At 43.2% G+C, this 22,074-nt stretch overlaps 1 protein-coding gene across 2 annotated transcripts in view; it reads right to left on the reverse strand.

The window, feature by feature from the left end:
• The window catches only part of LOC119322766 (mediator of RNA polymerase II transcription subunit 23-like), a 14,668-nt gene extending 10,865 nt beyond the window's left edge, over positions 1-3,803 (reverse strand). The window contains exons 1-6 of one of the 2 annotated variants that reach the window (XM_037596275.1): positions 3,419-3,803; positions 3,289-3,332; positions 2,897-2,996; positions 1,850-2,809; positions 659-893; positions 217-434 (exon numbers count right to left, since the gene is read on the reverse strand). In XM_037596275.1, coding sequence (XP_037452172.1) covers positions 217-434; positions 659-893; positions 1,850-2,809; positions 2,897-2,996; positions 3,289-3,332; positions 3,419-3,559 — 1,698 coding nt within the window. In that variant the 5' untranslated portion in view covers positions 3,560-3,803. Of the gene's footprint in view, positions 1-216; positions 435-658; positions 894-1,849; positions 2,816-2,896; positions 2,997-3,288; positions 3,333-3,418 lie in introns of both variants that reach the window. The other variant, XM_037596274.1, reaches the window with a different exon arrangement.
• Between the last annotated feature and the right edge of the window lie 18,271 nt (positions 3,804-22,074).

The raw sequence follows: 22,074 nt of genomic DNA on the forward strand, positions 1-22,074 counted from the left end.
TATTAATTGTCACTAACTTGGTATCCCTTCGATCCATACTAATTGTCGTTGATTTAGTACAGTCGTGGATTGTACTAAATCAACGACAATTAATATGGATCGGAGGGAGTATTGTCATTGCCTCACCTACATCTCTCGTAAAGAACTAAAGAATTGAATTTAAGTAACTAGAGAAAAGAAGAAATATGTACATATCATCATACAAGAGTATATCACCTTCCTTGGGTCCGAACTAAGTGTGTTCATCACAATCTCAATACGGATAATCTGTGCAAGCAACCATGTGACATGATTACTGCGTAGAATCTGTTGATCACCATTTGTTACTCGAGATGCAAGCTTGTCCACAAAATCGAGAAAATCAATACAGCCACTTTTCATTAGGAAGAAAAAGATATCTGCAAACAAAAGCCAATCTTGCCAACACTGAGTTTCTGCAATAGTATGACAGAGCTGTAATGAGTGCATAGGCAGCAGGCAATAATTAATAACTCCATACGAATATCCGACAAGCAGATTTATATTCTTAACAAAAAAGGTGCATGCCTAAAAAGGGCATTTAGTAAAAGGGGTGAGCATCCATGTACATCTGGAATCCACCCACTTGAGAAGGGATCTGTACTCGAATCGACAAACAGTGAAGCTCCCAGATGCTAACCTGAGTTAGTTAACTTCAGTAGTTCAATTGTCCTGTCAGCAACTGCCTCACCAATCATATCTGGTGAGAAAACAGCTCCTGGTGTTGATGTTTGAGAATGTGATCTGTAACAAGGAGCAACAAGAAGAACGCGTCTCCACCAATCTGGTGATGGAGTTGTGCGGAGAGCATGCCTCAAGCAACGCAGAGCACGTTCCCAGTCGAAACCCCCCTTTGGAATAGAGTTTGCAAGATCCTAAACAAGAATGCAATGTAAGCTTTGGTATCCTGCCCAAGTTTGTTGCCTAACAGTTTTTAGTTGCTTCATTTCACTTGTTTCGTGTGTAACTTCATGCATCTTGCATATAATTTATGATCAATCATAACGATGAATATTGTATCAATAATGTGCAAGACACCCGCAAATAAATAGTATTGTTTGTATTTGCAGTACTGAACCACTAAACCATAGAAAAAAATAGTGATCCCTTTGTAACTAAACATAAACCGTTTTAAAAACATTGCACTTGAACTATAGCAGCTTTAGACAATAATAAATACATCTAACATGACCACATGAGAATCACTAATATACATAAAACTATCTAATACGGCCACGTGAAAATAGCATTAGCAAAATCTATCTCAGAATGTGTTCACACAATTCTGCCTTTCCAAAAATGTTGGTGAATAGAGAATGTTTGTACATTAACTTATTCCTCCCTCATTCTCTTGGGTATTCACAAGGACATTTCACTTATCTTTTCTATCTAATTATTTGCTTAAGTTTAAAACCTTCATGATATGTGCTTGCTATCAAAATAATCTCCATAGAAGTATTTCTGCATGGAGGTAATAGTAAACACTACTCCCTCCGTTCGAGTTTATAAGGCGCACATGCATTCCACGAAACAAGTTTGACCATCAATTTAATCAACGAAATGTAGATTATATGCCACGAAAATTATATTGTTGAATTTGTATTCGAAAGAAGTTTCCAATGGTATAATTTTTAGGACATACGACTTGTATATTATTGATCTAACTGATGGTCAAAGTTAAATCTTTAGATGTATGCACGCCTTATAGATTGGAATGGAGGTAGCATGAGCTTGACCGGGGGCTTCAATGCATGTATAATATAACAATCCATGGGAAAAGTAGGCATAAAAGGAAAGATGTGGCTAATTAATGAAAAAAGGGTAATATTACCTCTCCATGCAGTGGCTCACCCAGAACACTGGGATAAGTAATAGGAGAATAACGCAAATTAGCAACAGATTCACCAGCTATGCTTGGATAGGATTGTGACAAGAACCGATGAGTTCCAAATGTTGGGCAGTGAAGGTGTTGATCCAACATTTGCATGTGCATGCACACCATGTCCCTCCTCCTATGGATCTCCATAATGATGCAAATCACTGCATCATCATCAGGAATGTTCTCCAGAAACTGCAAGTTGCTGCGAACAAGCTCATAGAATGGAACGCGACATTTCTCTTCATCAACTAAAATCCAAATCACGTCTAAGCATAGATGCATCCATTCATGCACGGGCCTTCCGATCCTAGAAGTTTGCACTGTATCAGCTTCATCCACGCCATGGGGTCTCTGGTCCCAATTGACTAGCCAATTTACCATATGATGGAATATCACAGCATGAGTAGCTGGCTTCAAATTGGACTCCAGACCAGCTAAAATAATCCTACAGGATAAATGATGCAGGTAGCTAACTTGTGCTCCTCTGCGGGACTGGTCACCTCTTGATGTTGTACCAGGCTGCCCAAGAGTAGAGAACTCAGCCGCCTTCATGGGTGACACATTTGCCCCTACAGGTTGATCAATACCAGATTGAGTAGGAGATCCTATAGTGTTCATTGCTGACAAGGGAGACGTAGGATTTGAAGCGTGAAAGCTTGGAGCATTTGGCACTGCAATAGCTGATGAAGAAGACACAGGGCCACCAACAGTCACAGAACCCCCTTGGCCCATTGGTGCCTCGGCGGAGGAAACTACAGTAAGTAGAGATGGAATGAGACTGTCCCATCTGAGGTGGCCACGAGCGCAGAGGCACCGCGTAGCAAAGAGCAGGAACTGAGATTGTGGAGCATGGCTACTGCATTGCAGAACAAATGAGATGAGAACTGATTCTGTGACAGCCTGTAACTGCTCCTGCTCCTAAGAAAAAGGGAAACATAATCAATCTCTTCTGTTTTTGCCCTGTGGTCAAATGAATATCTGTGCAATGCTTCTGCTTACCGGAAACGGCATGCACAACTGCTCAAAATCTGAAATGAACTGCTCGTCGCGGGGAGGCAGATCTCTGTTATGAGCAGATACTCTCTTCTGCAGCTTGTTCCTGAATAATTCGCGTGGTCAGAGTACAGAACAGGTGCTATAAGACAATGTACAAGAAAGACAGCTACCACACCAGGGTTGCACGAGCTATTTCAGAATTGTCAGCATAATATGACATTAAGAAGGCATAATAATCTTCATGCGCTCAGCTAACGCCATATGCAGTAAAACAAATAACGGTGCCACAAACAAAATCTGGCATCATCTACCATACCACCTTAACCAAATACTAATACGGCACTACGCACGAAATCCAACCCAATTTGAAGCACACAGGAGAGGAAGCAACTTACGACGTCTCCCTCGTCGGGTCCTCGGCTCGCTGCTTCGAGTTCACCTGCAAGGCCACGGGCACGCAGGGTCAGAACTAGGGTTTGGCGAGAGCGTACGGTGAAAGATTGGGGGGAAGGGATGGGCACGCACGCCGAGGTACAGGGTGAAGAGATCGGCGATTGCCGGGCGCGCCGGGTGCTGGAGGAGCTGCATCTGCCGCTGGTGCGGCAGCACCGCCGAGGCCGAGATCGCCGGCGACAGCGGCTGCCTCTGCCCGTGGCCCCCGTCCATCTCTGACGCGTCGCCGGCGAGCGGTGCGGCTGTCCGACCCCGACCGGGAGGGGAACGTCGGGGAGTGAGGGTTTAGAAGGAGTGTGGGAGCAGCCGAGCAGCAGCCTGGTGCCGCCGCGTTTGGGGAGAGAGACGGAACGGACGGCGTGATGTGTAGCCCTGAGGTTTGAAGCCTGATCCGAGCCGCTGCTTCGGGCCGAGGTTGGGGGTCAGAGACAGAGGGCTGAACCCTCTGACGGGTGGTCTCGTACGCCGGAAAGAAGAACTGATAGGTGACAAAGTAAAGATCTAGGTTGACCTCTACCCTAGACTTGTCACTCGTTCTTCCTCCGGTGTGAGCCCCCTGGCCAACTCCAACGCATTACAGTCATTTTTTCCGTTCCTACGTGTTTTAATCAAAACAGACACAAATCACGACCCAACGCGGCGGTCCTAACGGACGGTCATTCGTTTTTCGTCCTCTCGCGATCCATTTTCGGTCCAATTTTGACGCGGGTCTGCGTCAGCGTGGGCGCGCTCAGCGTCCGGCCTTGTCCTCCCCCGGCCCGCCGGTTGGTGCCATGTAGGCCATTCTCCCCCCTACCCCCCCCCCGGCACCTCCACTCCGACACCATTCGCCCTCGTAGCCCTATCCCGCCACCCACTTCCGGCCGCTTGAACGCCGCTCAGACCGTCTCAAGCATCCACCCATCCCACCATCCTCAAAGCCGCATCCGAGGCACATTCTTGCTGACGTTGGTACACGAGAAGCCACGGGCGCTGGTCGTAGTCGCCTCCCCTCCACTTATGTCGGCCTCGTACTCCGCGGCCACCGGCCGCACTCACATCTGCTTCGACAGGCCTTCTGCATGTACGGGGAGGGCGCTCGGATCTTCACCGTCCGGAACTCCCCCACTTCCGCAAGGTGCCCGAAGCTTGGCCTGCAAGGTACATGAAGGAAATATGCCCTAGAGGCAATAATAAAGATATTATTTATTTCCTTAATTCATGATAAATGTTATTATTCATGCTAGAATTGTATTAACCGGAAACTTAGTACATGTGTGAATACATAGACAAAACATATAGTCCCTATTATGCCTCTACTTGACTAGCTCGTTAATCAAAGATGGTTATGTTTCCTAGCCATGGACATGTGTTGTCATTTGATGAACAGGATCACATCATTAGGAGAATGGTGTGATGGATATGACCCATCCGTTAGCTTAGCATGATGATCATAACAGTTTCTTTGCTACTGCTTTCTTCATGACTTATACAAGTTCCTCAGACTATGAGATTATGCAACTCCCGAATATCGGAGGAACACTTTGTGTGCTACCAAACGTCACAACGTAAATGGATAATTATAAAGGTGCTCTACAGGTGTCTCTGAAGGTGTTTGTTGGGTTGGCATAGATCGAGATTAGGATTTGTCACTCCGTGTTTCGGAGAGGTATCTCTAGGACCTCTCGGTGATACTCATTACTATAAGCCTTGCAAGCATTGTGACTAATGAGTTAGTTGCGGGATGAAGTATTACGGAACGAGTAAAGAGACTTGCCGGTAACGAGATTGAACTAGGTATTGAGATACCGACGATCGAATCTCGGGCAAGTAACATACCGATGACAAAGGGAACAACGTATGTTGTTATGCGGTTTGACCGATAAAGATCTTCGTAGAATATGTAGGAACCAATATGAGCATCGAGGTTCCGCTATTGGTTATTGACCGGAGACGTGTCTCGGTCATGTTTACATAGCCCTCGAATCCGTAGGGTCCGCACGCTTAACGTTCGATGACGATTGGTATTATGAGTTTATGTGATATGATGTACCGAAGGTTGTTAGGAGTCCCGGATGTGATCACGGACATAACGAGGAATCTCGAAATGGTCGAGACATAAAGATTGATATATTGGAAGGCTATGTTTGGACACCGAAAAGGTTCCGAGTGGTTCGGGCATTTTTTCGGAGTACCAGGAGGTTACCGGAACCCCCCGGGGAGTCAATGGGCCTTAATGGGCCATAGTGGAAGAGAGGAGGAGGCGGCCAAGGTGCCCCCCCCAAGCCCAATTCGAATTGGGAGGGGGGTCGGCCCCCCTTTCCTTCTCTCCCTCTCCCTCTTCCTTCTTCTCCTACTCCAACTAGGGAAGGGGGAAAACCTACTCCTACTGGGAGTAGGACTCCCCCCCCCCCTTGGGCGCGCCATAGAGGGTCGACCCTCCCCCTCCTCCACTCCTTTATATACGGGGGAGGGGGCACCCCATAGACACGAGTTGATCTTTTAGCCGTGTGCGGTGCCCCCCTCCACAGATTTCCACATCGGCCATATCGTCATAGTGATAAGGCAAAGCCCTGCGCCGGTAACTTCATCATCACCGTCACCACACCATCATGCTAACGAAACTCTCCCTCGACCTCAGCTGGATCTAGAGTTCGTGGGACGTCATCGAGCTAAACGTGTGCAGATCGCGGAGGTGTCATACCTTCGGTGCTAGGATCGGTCGGATCGTGAAGACGTATGACAACATCAATCGCGTTGTCATAACACTTCCACTTTCGGTCTACAAGGGTACATAGACAACACTCTCCCCTCTTGTTGCTATGCATCACCTAGATAGATCTTGCATCGTAGGGAATTTTTTGAAATTACTGCGTTCCCCAACGAACTTTAAGCGTGCAGACCCTACGAGTTCGAGAACTATGTAGACATGACCAAGACACCTCTCTGGTCAATAACCAATAGCGGAGCCTGGATGCTCATATTGGCTCCTACATATTCTATGAAGATCTTTATCGGTCGAACCGCTATGTCAACATATGCTATTCCCTTTGTCATCGGTATGTTACTTGCCCGAGATTCGATCGTCGGTATCTTCATACCTAGTTCAATCTCGTTACCGGCAAGTCTCTTTACTTGTTCCGTAATGCATCATCCCGTAACTAACTCATTACTCACATTGCTTGCAAGGCTTCATATGATGCGCATTACCGAGAGGGCCCAGAGATACCTCTCTGATACTCATAGTGACAAATCCTAATCTCGATCTATGCCAACCCAACAAACACCTTCAGAGATACATGTAGAGCATATTTATAATTGCCCAGTTACATTGTGACGTTTGATAGCACACAAGGCATTCCTCCAGTGTCCGGGAGTTGCATAATCTCATAGTCTGAGGAATATGTATTTGACATGAAGAAAGCAGTAGCAATAAAACTGAACGATCATTATGCTAAGCTAGTCCTGGCCATCTCAGCCCCGGACCTGTCGGCCCACCCAGGCCCGGCCCTAAAATCTAGGGCCTGGGCCCGATGGGCTTGCCCATGGGGCGGGCTTGGGCCTGAGTTTTGAGCCCACCAGCAAGGCCTGGACGGGCTTGGGCTTGCCATATTGGCATTTTAAGGAAGAGGCCCGGCCCACAGCCCTAAGCCCTAAGGGATTTTCACGGCTTTTTACCATATGGGTCGGGCCTGGGCTTGCAAAGTAGGCCCGATGGTAGGGCTTGGGCCTCAATTTTTTGTCGTGGGCTTTTTTAGGCCCGGCCCTTGGCCAGGTATATGCTAAGCTAACAGATGGGTCTTGTCCATCACATCATTCCACTAATGATGTGATCCCGTTCATCAAATGACAACTCATGTCCATGGCCAGGATACTTAACCATCTTTGATCAACGAGCTAGTCTACTAGAGGCATACTAGGGACACGGTGTTTTGTCTATGTATTCACACATGTATCAAGTTTCTAGTTAATACATTTCTAGCCTGAATAATAAACATTTATCATGATATAAGGAAATATAAAATAACAACTCTATTATTGCCTCTAAGGCATATTTCCTTCAGTCTCCCACTTGCACTAGAGTGAATAATCTAGTTCACATTGCCATGTGATTTAACACCAATAGTTCACATCTTTATGTGATTAACACCCATAGTTCACATCACCATGTGACCAACACCCAAAGGGTTTACTAGATTCAATAATCTAGTTCACATTGCTATGTGATTAACACCCAAATAGTACTGACGTGTGATCATGTTTTGCTCATGAGAGAAGTTAAGTCAACGGGTCTGCTACATTCAGAGTCGTATGTATTTTGCAAATTTTCTATGTCTCCAATGCTTTGTATGGAGCTACTCTAGCTAATTGCTCCCACTTTCAATATGTATCCAGATTGAGGCTCAGAGTCATCTGGATCAGTGTAAAAGCTTGCATCGACGTAACTCTTTATGATGAACTCTTTATCATCTCCATAACCAAGAAATATTTCCTTAGTCCTCTTAGGTAACTAAGGATAACTTTGACTGCTATCCAGTGATCCACTCCTGGATCACTATCGTACCCCCTTGCCAAACTCATAGCAAGGCACACAACTGGTCTGGTACATAGCATGGCATACTTTATAGAACCTATGACTGAGGCATAGGGAATGACTTTCATTCTCTTTCTATCTTCTGCCATGGTCAAGCTTTGAGTCTTACTCAACTTTACACCTTGTAATACAGGCAAGAACTCCTTCTTTGACTGATCCATTTTTAAACTCTTTCAAAAATCTTGTCAAGGTATGTACTCATTGAAAATCTTATCAAGCGTCTTGATCTATCTCTATAGATTTTGATGCCCAATATGTAAGCAGCTTCACCGAAGTTTTTCTTTGAAAAAACTCCTTTCAAGCTCTCCTTTATGCTTTCCAGAAAATTCCATGTCATTTTCGGTCAACAATATATGTCATTCACATATACTTATCAGAAAAGTTGTAGTGCTCCCACTCACTTTCTTGTAAATACAGGCTTCACTGCAAGTCTGTATAAAACCATATGCTTTGATCACCTTATCAAAGCGTATATTCCAACTCCGAGATGCTTGCACCAGTCCACAGATGGATCGCTGGAGCTTGCACACTTTGTTAGCACCTTTAGGATTCGCAAAACCTTCTGGTTGCATCATATACAACTCTTCTTAGAGATATCCATTTAAGGAATGCAGTTTTGACATCCATTTGCCAGATTTCACAAAATGTGGCAATTGCTAACATGATTCGGACGGACTTAAGCATCGCTACGGTTAAGAAAGCCTCATCGTAGTCAACCCCTTGAGCTTGTTGAAAACCTTTTGCAACAAGTCGAGCTTTATAGACAGTAATATTACCATCAACGTCAGTCTTCTTCTTGAAGATCAATTTATTCTCTATGGGTCGCTGACCGTCGGGCAAATCCACCAAAGTCCACACTTTGTTCTCATAGATGGATCCTATCTCAGATTTCATGGCCTCAAGCCATTTATCAGAATCTGGGCTCATCATAGCTTCTTCATGGTTCGTAGGTTCATCATGGTCAAGTAACATGACTTCCAGAACAGGATTAGCATACCACTCTGGTGCAGATCATGCTCTGGTTGACCTACAAGGTTCTGTAGCAACTTGATTTGAAGTTTCATGATCATTATCATTAGCTTCCTCTCCAGTTGGTGCAGACATCACGAGAACGGATTTCTTGGATGAGCTCCTTTCCAAATTTGAGAGAAGGTACGGTTACCTTATCAAGTTCTACTTTCCTCCCACTCACTTCTTACGAGAGAAACTCCTTCTCTAGAAAGGTTTCGTTCTTAGCAACAAAGATCTTGCCTTCGGATTTGTGGTAGAGGGTGTACCCAATTGTTTCCTTAGGGTATCCTATGAAGACACACTTTTCCGATTTGGGTTCGAGCTTATCAGGCTGAAGCCTTTTGACATAAGCATCGCATTCCCAAATTGTAAGAAACGACAGCTTAGGTTTGTTGCCAAACCACAGTTCATACGGTGTCGTCTCAATGGATTTTGATGGTGCCCTGTTTAACATGAATACAACTGTCTCTAATGCATATCCCCAAAATGATAGTGGTAAACCGGTAAGGGACATCATAGATCGCACCATATTAATAAAGTGTGATTATGATGTTCGGACACACCATTACGTTGTGGTGTTCTAGGTGGCGTCAGCTATGAAACTATTCCACATTGTTTTAAATGAAGGCCAAACTTGTAAATCAAATATTCACTTCCACAATCTGATCATAGAAACTTTATTTTCTTGTTACGATGATTCTCCACTTCACTCTGAAATTCTTTGAATTTTTCAAATGTTTCAGACTTGTGTTTCATTAAGTAGATATACCCATATCTGCTCAAATCATCTGTGAAGGTAGAAAATAACGATACCCGCCACGAGCCTCAACACTCATCAGACCGCATACATCGGTATGTATTATTTCCAATAAGTCATTAGCTCGTTCCATTATTCTGGAGAACGGAGTTTTAGTCATCTTGCCCATAAGGTACGGTTCACAAGTATCAAATGATTCATAATCAAGTGATTCCAAAAGTTCATTTGCATGGATTTCTTCATGCGCTTTAGTGCCACAAATATGTTGCACTACCACTATCAACTTTGCATCTTTGGCATCAATATTATGAATATGTGTATCACTATGATCGAGATTCAATAAACCATTTACATTGGGTATATGACCATAGAAGGTTTTATTCATGTAAACAAAATAACAATTATTCTCTGAATTAAATGAATAATCGTATTGCAATAAACATGATCTAATCATATTCATGCTCAACGCAAACACCAAATAACATATATCTAGGTTCAACACTAATCCCGAAGGTAGAGGGAGTTTGCGATGGTGATCTTATCAACCTTGGAATCACGTCCAACACACATTGTCGCCTCGCCCTTAACTAGTCTTTGTTTATTTTGCAACTCCTGTTTAGAGTTACTAATCTTAGCAACTGAACCGGTATCAAATACCCAGGGGTTACTATGAACACTAGTAAGGTACACGTCAATAACCTGTATATCAAATATACCTTTGTTCACTTTGCCATCCTTCTTATCCACCAAATGTTTGGGGCAATCTTGCTTCTAGTGACCATTTACTTTTGCAGTAGAAGCACTCGGTTTCAGGCTTGGGTCTAGCTTTTGGGATTTCTTCACGGGAGTGGCAACTTGCTTGCCACTCTTTTTGAAGTTTACCTTTCTTTCCCTTTGCCCTTTTCTTGAAACTAGTGATCTTCTCAGTCATCAACACTTGATGCTCTTTCTTGATTTCTACCTTCGTCGATTTCAGCATCATAAAGAGCTCGGGAATCGTTCTCGTCATCCCTTGCATATTATAGTTCATCACGGAGTTCCAGTAACTTGGTGATGGTGATTAGAGAACTCTGTCAATCACTATCTTATCTGTAAGATTAACTCCTACTTGATTCAAGCGATTGCAGTACCCATATTTCTGAGCACATGCTCACTAGCTGAGCTATTCTCCTTCATCTTTTAGGTGAAGTACTTGTCAGAGGTCTCATACCTCTCGACGCGGGCATGATTCTGAAATACCAATTTCATCTCTTGGAACATATCATATGCTCCGTGGCGTTCAAAACCTTTTTAAAGTCCCGGTTCTAAGCCATAAAGCATGGTGCACTAAACTATCAAGTAGTCATCATATTTAGCTAGCCAAACGTTCATAACGTCTACATCTGCTCCTGCAATAGGTCTGTCACCTAGCGGTGCATCAACGACATAATTCTTTTGTGCCACAATGAGGATAAACCATAGATCACGGACCCAGTCCGCATCATAGCTACTATCATATTTCAACTTAGTTTTCTCTAGGAACATATCAAAAAACATAGGGGAGCTATAACGCGAGCTATTGATCTACAACATAATTTGCATATACTATCAGGACTAAGTACATGATAAATTAAAGTTCAATTAATCATATTACTTAAGAACTCCCACTTAGATAGACATCCCTCAAGTCATCTAAATGATACGTGATCCAAATCAACTAAACCATGTCCGATCATCACGTGAGATGGAGTAGTCGGCAATGGTAAACATCTCTATGTTGATCATATCCACTATATGATTCACGTTCAACCTTTCGGTCTCCAGTGTTCTGAGGCCATATCTGTATATGCTAGGCTCGTCAAGTTTAACTCGAGTATTCTGCATGTGCAAAACTGGCTTGCACCCGTTGTATTTGAATGTAGAGCTTATCACACCCGATCATCATGTGGTGTCTCAGCACGAAGAACTTTCACAACGGTGCATACTCGGGGAGAACACTTATACCTTGAAATTTTAGTAAGGTATCATCTTATAAAGCTACCGCCGTACTAAGCAAAATAAGATGCATAAAGATAAACATCACATGCAATCAAAATATATGACATGATATGGCTATCATCATCTTGTGCTTTTGATCTCCATCACCAAAGCAACATCATGATCTCCATCTTCACCGGCTTGACACCTTGATCTCCATCGTAGCATCGTTGTCGTCTCGCCAACTATTGCTTCTACGACTATTACTATCTCTTAGTGATAAAGTAAAGCAATTACATGGCATTTGTATTTCATACAATAAAGCGACAACCATTAGGCTCCTGCCAGTTGCCGATAACTTTTACAAAACATGATCATCTCATACAGCAACTTATATCACATCATGTCTTGACCATATCACATCACAACATGCCCTGCAAAAACAAGTTGGACGTCCTCTACTTTGTTGCTGCAAGTTTTACATGGCTGCTACGGGCTTCTAGCAAGAATCGTACTTACCTACAGCACAAAAACCACAACGGTGATTTATCAAGTTTGCTGTTTTAACCTTCACAAGGACCAGGCGCAGTTAAATTTGATTCAACTAAAGTTGGAGAAACATACACCCGCCAGCCACCTTTATGAAAGACTAGTTGCATGTCTGTTGGTGGAACCGGTTTCATGAATGTGGTCATGTAAGGTTGGTTCGGGCCGCTTCATCCAACAATGCTGCCGAATCAAAATAAGACATTGGTGGTAAGCAGTATGACGATCACCGCCCACAACTCTTTGTGTTCTACTCGTGCATATCATCTACGCATAGACCTGGCTCGGATGCCACTGTTGGGGGATGTAGCATGCAATTTCAAAAAAATTCCTACGCTCACGCAAGATCTATCCAGGAGATGCATAGCAACAAGATGGGGAGAGTATGTCTACGTACCCGCGTAGACCGAAAGCGGAAGCATTTATCAACGCGATTGATGTAGTCGTACACCTTCACGATCCGTCCCGATCAAGTACTTAACATACGGCACCTCCATGTTCTGCACACGTTCATCTCGATGACGTCCTCGCCTTCTTGATCCAGGAAGATAGGAGAAGTAGTAGATGAGTTCCGGCAGCACGATGGCGTGGTGACGGTGTTGGTGAAGTACAATCTCCGCAGGGCTTCGCCTAAGCACTACGGAAACTATGAGGGAGGATAAACTAGAGCGGATGAGGTTGCCGGCACAAAACTTGGTGAATCTTGATGTGTCTTTGGTGCTAGCCCTGCCCCTCTATATATATGTTGAGCCATGGGATCGAAACTTGGCGCAATAGCCTCCTCAAAGTCGGTTTTGCCTGAATGGCAAGAGTCCCACTCGGACTCCAGAACCAAACGCCACAATCCTTGGCGTCTGGCCTAGACGCCATGGGCCTCGGCGTTGGCCCAGGGCCAGATGCCAAGGTCTCCAGCGTTTGGCCTCCTGGCCTCCGGAAAACTCTGTTTGCACCGACTTATCGCCCCGTGGGCCTGACCCCTTGGCCTAACCATATCATCCAATATATGAATCTTAACCTTCGGACCATTCTGGAGCTCCTCGTCATGTCCGTAATCTCATCCGGGACTCCGGACAACATTTAGTAACCAACATACATAACTCATACTATATCGTCAACGAACTTTAAGCATGCGGACCCTACAGGTTCGAGAACTATGTAGACATGACCGAGACACCTCTCTGGTCAATAACCAATAGCGGATCCTGGATGCTCATATTGGCTCCTACATATTCTATGAATATCTTTATGAAGGAAATATGCCCTAGAGGCAATAATAAAGTTATTATTTATTTCCTTATTTCATGATAAATGTTTATTATTCATGCTAGAATTGTATTAACCGGAAACATGATACATGTGTGAATACATAGACAAACATAAAGTCACTAGTATGCCTCTACTTGACTAGCTCATTAATCAAAGATGGTTATGTTTCCTAACCATAGACATGTGTTGTCATTTGATTAATGGGATCACATCATTAGGAGAATGATGTGATTGACATGACCCATTCCGTTAGCCTAGCACTTGATCGTTTAGTATGTTGCTATTGCTTTCTTCATGACTTATACATGTTCCTGTAACTATGAGATTATGCAACTCCCGTTTACCGGAGGAACACTTTGGGTGCTACCAAACGTCACAACGTAACTAGGTGATTATAAAGGAGTACTACAGGTGTCTCCAAAGGTACATGTTGGGTTGGCGTATTTCGAGATTAGGTTTTGTCACTTCGATTGTCGGAGAGGTATCTCTGGGCCCTCTCGGTAATGCACATCACTATAAGCCTTGCAAGCAATGTGACTAATGAGTTAGTTGCGGGATGATGCATTATGTAACGAGTAAAGAGACTTGCCGGTAACGAGATTGAACTAGGTATTGGATACCAACGATCGAATCTCGGGCAAGTAACATACCGATGACAAAGGGAACAACGTATGTTGTTATGTGGTTTGACCGATAAAGATCTTCATAGAATATGTAGGAGCCAATATGAGCATCCAGGTTCCGCTATTGGTTATTGACCGAGAATAGTTCTAGGTCATGTCTACATTATTGTCGAACCCGTAGGGTCCGCACGCTTAAGGTTTCGATGACAGTTATATTATGAGTTTATGAGTTTTGATGTACCGAAGGAGTTCGGAGTCCCGGATGAGATCGAGGACATGACAAGGAGTCTCGAAATGGTCGAGACGTAAAGATCGATATATTGGACGACTATATTCGGACTTCGGAAAGGTTCCGAGTGATTCGGGTATTTTTCGGAGTACCGGAGAGTTACGGGAATTCGCCGGGGAGTATATGGGCCTTATTAGGCCATACAGGAATAGAGGAGAGAGGCCAAAAGGAAGGAGGCCTGCGCCCCCCCTCTGGTCCGAATTGGACAAGGGGGGCAGCCCACTTTTCCTTCTCCCTCTCCTCCTCTTTCCTTCTCCAACAAGGAAAGGAGGAGTCCTACTCCCAGTGGGAGTAGGACTCCCCCCTTGGTGCGCCTCCTCCATAGGCCGGCCACCTCCCCTTGCTCCTATATATATGAGGGCAGGGGGGCACCCCAAAGACACAACAACAATTGATCCTTGAGATCTATTAGCCGTGTGCGGTGCCCCCGTCCACCATAGTCCTCCTCGATAATATTGTAGCGGTGCTTAGGCGAAGCCCTGCGATGGTAGAACATCAAGATCGTCACCACGCCGTCGTGCTGACGGAACTCTCCCTCAACAGGCTAGACCGCAGTTCGAGGGACGTCATCGAGCTGAACGTGTGCTAGAACTCGGAGGTGCCGTAGTTTCGGTGCTTGATCGGTCGGGCCGTGAAGACGTACGACTACATCAACCACGTTGTTCTAATGCTTCCGCTTTCGGTCTACAAGGGTATGTAGATTACACTCTCCCCTCTCGTTGCTATGCATCACCATGATCTTGCGTGTGTGTAGGAATTTTTTTTGAAATTACTACGTTCCCCAATAGTGGCATCCGAGCCTAGGTTTTATGTGTTGATGTTATTTGCACGAGTAGAACACAAGTGAGTTGTGGGCGATACAAGTCATACTGCTTACCAGCATGTCATACTTTGGTTCAACGGTATTGTTGGATGAAGCGGCCCGGACCGATATTACGCGTACACTTACGCGAGACTGGTTTTACCGCCGTACTTCGCACACAGGTGACTAGCGGGTGTCTGTTTCTCCAACTTTAGTTGAACCGAGTGTGGCTACGCCCGGTCCTTGAGAAGGTTAAAACAACACTAACTTGACGAACTATCATTGTGGTTTTGATGCGTAGGTAAGAACAGTTCTTGCTCAGCCCGTAGCAGCAACGTAAAATTTGCAACAACAAAGTAGAGGACGTCTAACTTGTTTTTGCAGGGCATGTTGTGATGTGATATGGTCAAGACATGATGAGATATAAGTTGTTGTATGAGATGATCATGTTTTGTTGAAGTTATCGGCAACTGGCAGAAGCCCTATGGTTGTCTCTTTGTTGCATAAGATGCAAGTGCCAAATAATTGCTTTACTTTATCGCTATACGATAGCAATAGTTGCAAGAGCAATAGTTGGCGAGACGACCATGTGACGACACATTGATATAGATCAAGATGATGAAGATCATGGTGTCGTGCCGGTAACGATAGAGATCATGACAGTACTTTGGAGATGGAGATCACAAGCACAAGATGATGATGGCCATATCATATCACTTATATTGATTGCATGTGATGTTTATCTTTTATACATCTTATTTTGCTTAGTTTGACGGTAGCATTTTAAGATGATCTCTCACTAAATTATCAAGAAGTGTTCTCCCTGAGTATGCACCATTGCGAAAGTTCTTCGTGCTGAGACACCACGTGATGATCGGGTGTGATAGGCTCTACGTTCAAATACAATGGGTGCAAAACAGTTGCACACACGGAATACTCAGGTTAAACTTGACGAGCCTAGCATATAACAGATATGGCCTCGGAACACAGAGACCAAAAGGTCGAGCGTGAATCATATAGTAGATATGATCAACATATTGATGTTCACTGTTGAAACTACTCCATCTCACGTGACAATCGGACATGGTGTAGTTGATATGGATCACGTAATCACTTAGAGGATTAGAGGGATGTCTATCTAAGTGGGAGTTCTTAAGTAATATGATTAATTGAACTTAAATTTATCATGAACTTAGTCCTGGTAGTATTTTGCAAATTATGTTATAGATCAATAGCTTGCATTGTTGCTTTCATATGTTTATTTTGATATGTTCCTAGAGAAAATTGTGTTGAAAGATGTTAGTAGCAATGATGCGGATTGGATCCGTGATCTGAGGTTTATCCTCATTGCTGCACAGAAGAATTATGTCCTTAATGCACCGCTAGGTGACAGACCTATTGCAAGAGCAGATGCAGACGTTATGAACGTTTGACTAGCTCAATATGATGACTACTTGATAGTTTAGTGCACCATGCTTAACGGCTTAGAATCGGGACTTCAAAGACGTTTTAAACGTCATGGACCATATGAGATGTTCCAGGAGTTGAAGTTAATATTTCAAGAAAATACCCAAGTTGAGAGATATAAAGTCTCCAACAAGTTCTATGGCTAAAAGATGGAGGAGAATCACTCAACTAGTGAGCATGTGCTCAGATTGTCTGGATACTACAATCACTTGAATCAAGTGGGAGTTAATCTTCCAGATAAGATAGTGATTGACAGAGTTCTCTAGTCACCATCACCAAGTTAGTAGAACTTTGTGATGAACTACAATATGCAAGGGATGACGAAAACAATTCCCGAGCTCTTCGTGATGTTGAAATCAACGAAGGTAGAAATCAAGAAAGAGCATCAAGTGTTGATGGTTGACAAGATCACTAGTTTCAAGAAAAGGGCAAAGGGAAAGAAAGGGAAACTTCAAGTAGAATGACAAGCAAGTTGTCACTCCTGCGAAGAAGCCCAAAGCTGGACCAAAGCCTGAAACTGAATGATTATACTGCAAAGGAAATGGTCACTGGAAGTGGAAATGCCCTGAATATTTGGTGGATAAGAAGGATGGCAAAGTGAACAAGGGTATATTTGATATACAGGTTATTGATGTGTACCTTACTAGTGTTTATAGTAACCCCTGAGTATTTGATACTTGTTCGGTTGCTAAATATTAGTAACTCGAAACAGGAGTTACAGAATAAACAGAGACTAGTTGAGGGTGAAGTGTTGATGTGTGTTGGAAGTGGTTCCAAGATTGATATGATCATCATCGCACACTCCCTATACTTTCGGGATTAGTGTTAAACCTAAATAAATGTTATTTGGAGTTTGCGTTGAGCATGAATATGATTTGATCATGTTTATTGCAATACGATTATTCATTTAAGTTAGAGAATAATTGTTGTTTTGTTTACATGAATAAAGCCTTCGATGGTCATACACCCAATGAAAATAGTTTGTTGGATCTCGATCGTAGTGATACACATAATCATAACATTGATGCCAAAAGATGCAAAGTTGATAATGATAGTGCAACTTATTGGTGGCACTGCCGTTTGGGTCATATCGGTGTAAAGCGCATGAAGAAACTCCATAAAGATGGATTTTTGGAATCACTTGGTTATGAATCATTTGATGCTTGCGAACCATGCCTTATGGGCAAGATGACTAAAACTCCGTTCTTTGGAACAATGGAACGAGCTAGTGACTTGATGGAAATAATACATACCGATGTATACGGTCCAATGAGTGTTGATGCTCGTGGCGGGTATCGTTATTTTCTGACCTTCACAAGATGATTTGAGAAGATATGAGTATATCTACTTAATGAAGCACAAGTCTGAAACATTTGAAAGGTCCAAATAATTTCAGAGTGAAGTGGAGAATCATCATAACAAGAAAATAAAGTTTCTGCAATTTGATCGTGGAGACAAATATTTGAGTTACGAGTTTGGTCTTCAATTAAAACAATGTGGAATAGTTTCACAAACTCATGCCACCTGGAACACCACAGCATAACGGTGTGTCCGAACGTCGTAACCGCACTTTATTGGATATGGTGCGATCTATGATGTCTCTTATCGGTTTACCACTATCGTTTTGGGGTTATGCATTAGAGACAGATGCATTCACGTTTAACAGGGCAACATCTAAATCCGTTGAGACGACACCGTATGAACTATGGTTTAGCAAGAAACCAAAGTTGTTGTTTCTTAAAACTTGGAGTTGCAATGCTTATATGAAAAAAGGTTTTCAACCTGATAAGCTCAAACCCAAATCGGAGAAGTGCATCTTCATAGAATACCCAAAGGTAACTATTGGGTACACCTTCTATCACAGATCCGAAGGCAAGTTATTCGTTGCTAAGATGGATCCTTTCTAGAGAAGAAGTTTCTCTCGAAAGAAGTGAGTAGGAGGGAAAGTAGAACTTGATGAGGTAATTGTACCTTCTCCCTTATTGGAAAGTAGTTCATCACAGAAATCAGTTCCAGTGATTCCTACACCAATTAGTGAGGAAGTTAATGATGATGATCATGAAACTTCAGATCAAGTTACTACCAAACCTCGTAGGTCTTCCAGAGTAAGATCCGCACCAGAGTGGTATGGTAATCATGTTCTGGAAATCATGTTCTGGAAATCATGTTCTGGAAATCATGTTACTAGACCATGATGAACCTACGAACTATGAGGAAGCGATGATGAGCCCAGATTCCGCGAAATGGCTTGAGGCCATAAAATCTGAGATATGATCCATGTATGAGAACAAAGTATGGACTTTGATTGACTTGCTCGATGATCAGCAAGCCATGTTAAATAAATGGATCTTCAAGAGGAAGACAGACGCTGATAGTAGTGTTACTATCTACAAAGCTCGACTTGTCGCAAAAGTTTTTTTCGACAAGTTCAAGGTGTTGAATACGATGAGATTTTCTCACTCATATCGATGCTTAAGTCTGTCCGAATCATGTTAGCAATTGCCACATTTTATGAAATCTGGCAAATGGATGTCAAAACTGCATTCCTTAATGGATTTATTAAAGAAGAGTTGTATATGATGCAACCAGAAGGTTTTGTCAATCCTAAAAATGCTAACAAAGTGTGCAAGCTCCAGCGATCCATCTATGGACTGGTGCAAGCATCTCAGAGTTGGAATATACGCTTTGATAAGTTGGTCAAAGCATATAGTTTTATACAGACTTACGGTGAAGCCTGTATTTACAATAAAGTGAGTGGGAGCACTACCGCATTTCTGATAAATATATGTGAGTAACATAGTGTTGATCAGAAATGATGTAGAATTTTTCTGGAAAGCATAAAGGAGTATTTGAAAGGAGTTCTTTTAAAAGAAAGACCTCAGTAAAGCTACTTACATATTGAGCACCAAGATCTATTAAGATAGATCAAGACGCTTGATAAGTTATTCAATAAGTACATACATTGTCAAGATTTTGAAATAGTTCAAAATGGAATAGTCAAAGAAAGAGTTCTTGCCTGTGTTGCAAAGGTGTGAAATTGAGTAAGACTCAAATCCCGACCACGGCAGAAAATAGAAAAGAGAATGAAAGTCATTCCCTATGCCTCAGTCATAGGTTCTATAAAGTATGCCATGCTATGGACCAGACCTATTGTATACTCTGCCCTGGATTGGCAAGGGAGTACAATAGTGATCTAGGAGTAGATCACTGGATATTGGTCAAAATTATCCTTAGTAGAATAAGGAGATGTTTCTCGATTATGGAGGTGATAAAAGAGTTCGTCGTAAAAGTTACATCGGTGCAAACTTTTACACTGATCCAGATGACTCTAAGTCTCAATCTGGATACATATTGAAAGTGGGAGCAATTAGCTAGAGTAGCTCCGTGCATAGCATTGAAGACATAGAATATTTTGCAAAATACATACGGCTCTAAATATGACAGATCTGTTGACTAAACTTCTCTCACAAGCAAAACATGATCATACCTTAGTACTCTTTGGGTGTTAATCACATAGCGATGTGAACTAGATTATTGACTCTAGTAAACCCTTTGGGTGTTGATCACATGATGATGTGAACTATGGGTATTAATCACATGCAGATGTGAATATTGGTGTTAAATCACATGGCGATGTGAACTAGATTATTGACTCTAGTGCAAGTGGGAGACTGAAGGAAATATGCCCTAGAGGCAATAATAAAGTTATTATTTATTTCCTTATTTCATGATAAATGTTTATTATTCATGCTAGAATTGTATTAACCGGAAACATGATACATGTGTGAATACATAGACAAACATATAATCGCTAGTATGCCTCTACTTGACTAGCTCATTAATCAAAGATGGTTATGTTTCCTAACCATAGACATGTGTTGTCATTTGATTAATGGGATCACATCATTAGGAGAATGATGTGATTGACATGACCCATTCCGTTAGCCTAGCACTTGATCGTTTAGTATGTTGCTATTGCTTTCTTCATGACTTATACATGTTCCTGTAACTATGAGATTATGCAACTCCCGTTTATCGGAGGAACACTTTGGGTGCTACCAAACGTCACAACGTAACTGGGTGATTATAAAGGAGTACTACAGGTGTCTCCAAAGGTACATGTTGGGTTGACGTATTTCGAGATTAGGTTTTGTCACTCCGATTGTCGGAGAGGTATCTCTGGGCCCTCTCGGTGATGCACATCACTATAAGCCTTGCAAGCAATGTGACTAATGAGTTAGTTGCGGGATGATGCATTATGTAATGAGTAAAGAGACTTGCCGGTAACGAGATTGAACTAGGTATTGGATACCGACGATCGAATCTCGGGCAAGTAACATACCGATGACAAAGGGAACAACGTATGTTGTTATGCGGTTTGACCGATAAAGATCTTCATAGAATATGTAGGAGCCAATATGAGCATCCAGGTTCCGCTATTGGTTATTGACCGAGAATAGTTCTAGGTCATGTCTACATTGTTCTCGAACCCGTAGGGTCCGCACGCTTAAGGTTTCGTTGATAGTTATATTATGAGTTTATGAGTTTTGATGTACCGAATGAGTTTGGAGTCCCGGATGAGATCGGGGACATGACGAGGAGTCTCGAAATGGTCGAGACGTAAAGATCGATATATTGGACGACTATATTCGGACTTCGGAAAGGTTCCGAGTGATTCGGGTATTTTTCGGAGTACCGGAGAGTTACGGGAATTCGCCGGGGAGTATATGGGCCTTATTGGGCCATACGGGAATAGAGGAGAGAGGCCAAAAGGAAGGAGGCCTGCGCCCCCCCTCTGGTCCGAATTGGACAAGGGGGGCAGCCCACTTTTCCTTCTCCCTCTCCTCCTCTTTCCTTCTCCAACAAGGAAAGGAGGAGTCCTACTCCCGGTGGGAGTAGGACTCCCCCCTTGGTGCGCCTCCTCCATAGGCCGGCCACCTCCCCTTGCTCCTATATATATGGGGGCAGGGGGGCACCCCAAAGACACAACAACAATTGATCCTTGAGATCTATTAGCCGTGTGCGGTGCCCCCCTCCACCATAGTCCTCCTCGATAATATTGTAGCGGTGCTTAGGCGAAGCCCTGCGACGGTAGAACATCAAGATCGTCACCATGCCGTCGTGCTGATGGAACTCTCCCTCAACACTCGGCTGGATCGGAGTTCGAGGGACGTCATCGAGCTGAACGTGTGCTAGAACTCGGAGGTGCCGTAGTTTCGGTTCTTGATCGGTCGGGCTGTGAAGACGTACGACTACATCAACTGCGTTGTTCTAATGCTTCCGCTTTCGGTCTACAAGGGTATGTAGATTACACTCTCCCCTCTCGTTGCTATGCATCACCATGATCTTGCGTGTGCATAGGAATTTTTTTTGAAATTACTACGTTCCCCAATACTTTATTGGTCGAACCGCTATGTCAAAATACGTTATTCCCTTTG

This window comes from Triticum dicoccoides, chromosome 6B (assembly GCF_002162155.2).
Source record: "Triticum dicoccoides isolate Atlit2015 ecotype Zavitan chromosome 6B, WEW_v2.0, whole genome shotgun sequence".
Taxonomy (NCBI): Eukaryota; Viridiplantae; Streptophyta; class Magnoliopsida; order Poales; family Poaceae; genus Triticum; species Triticum dicoccoides.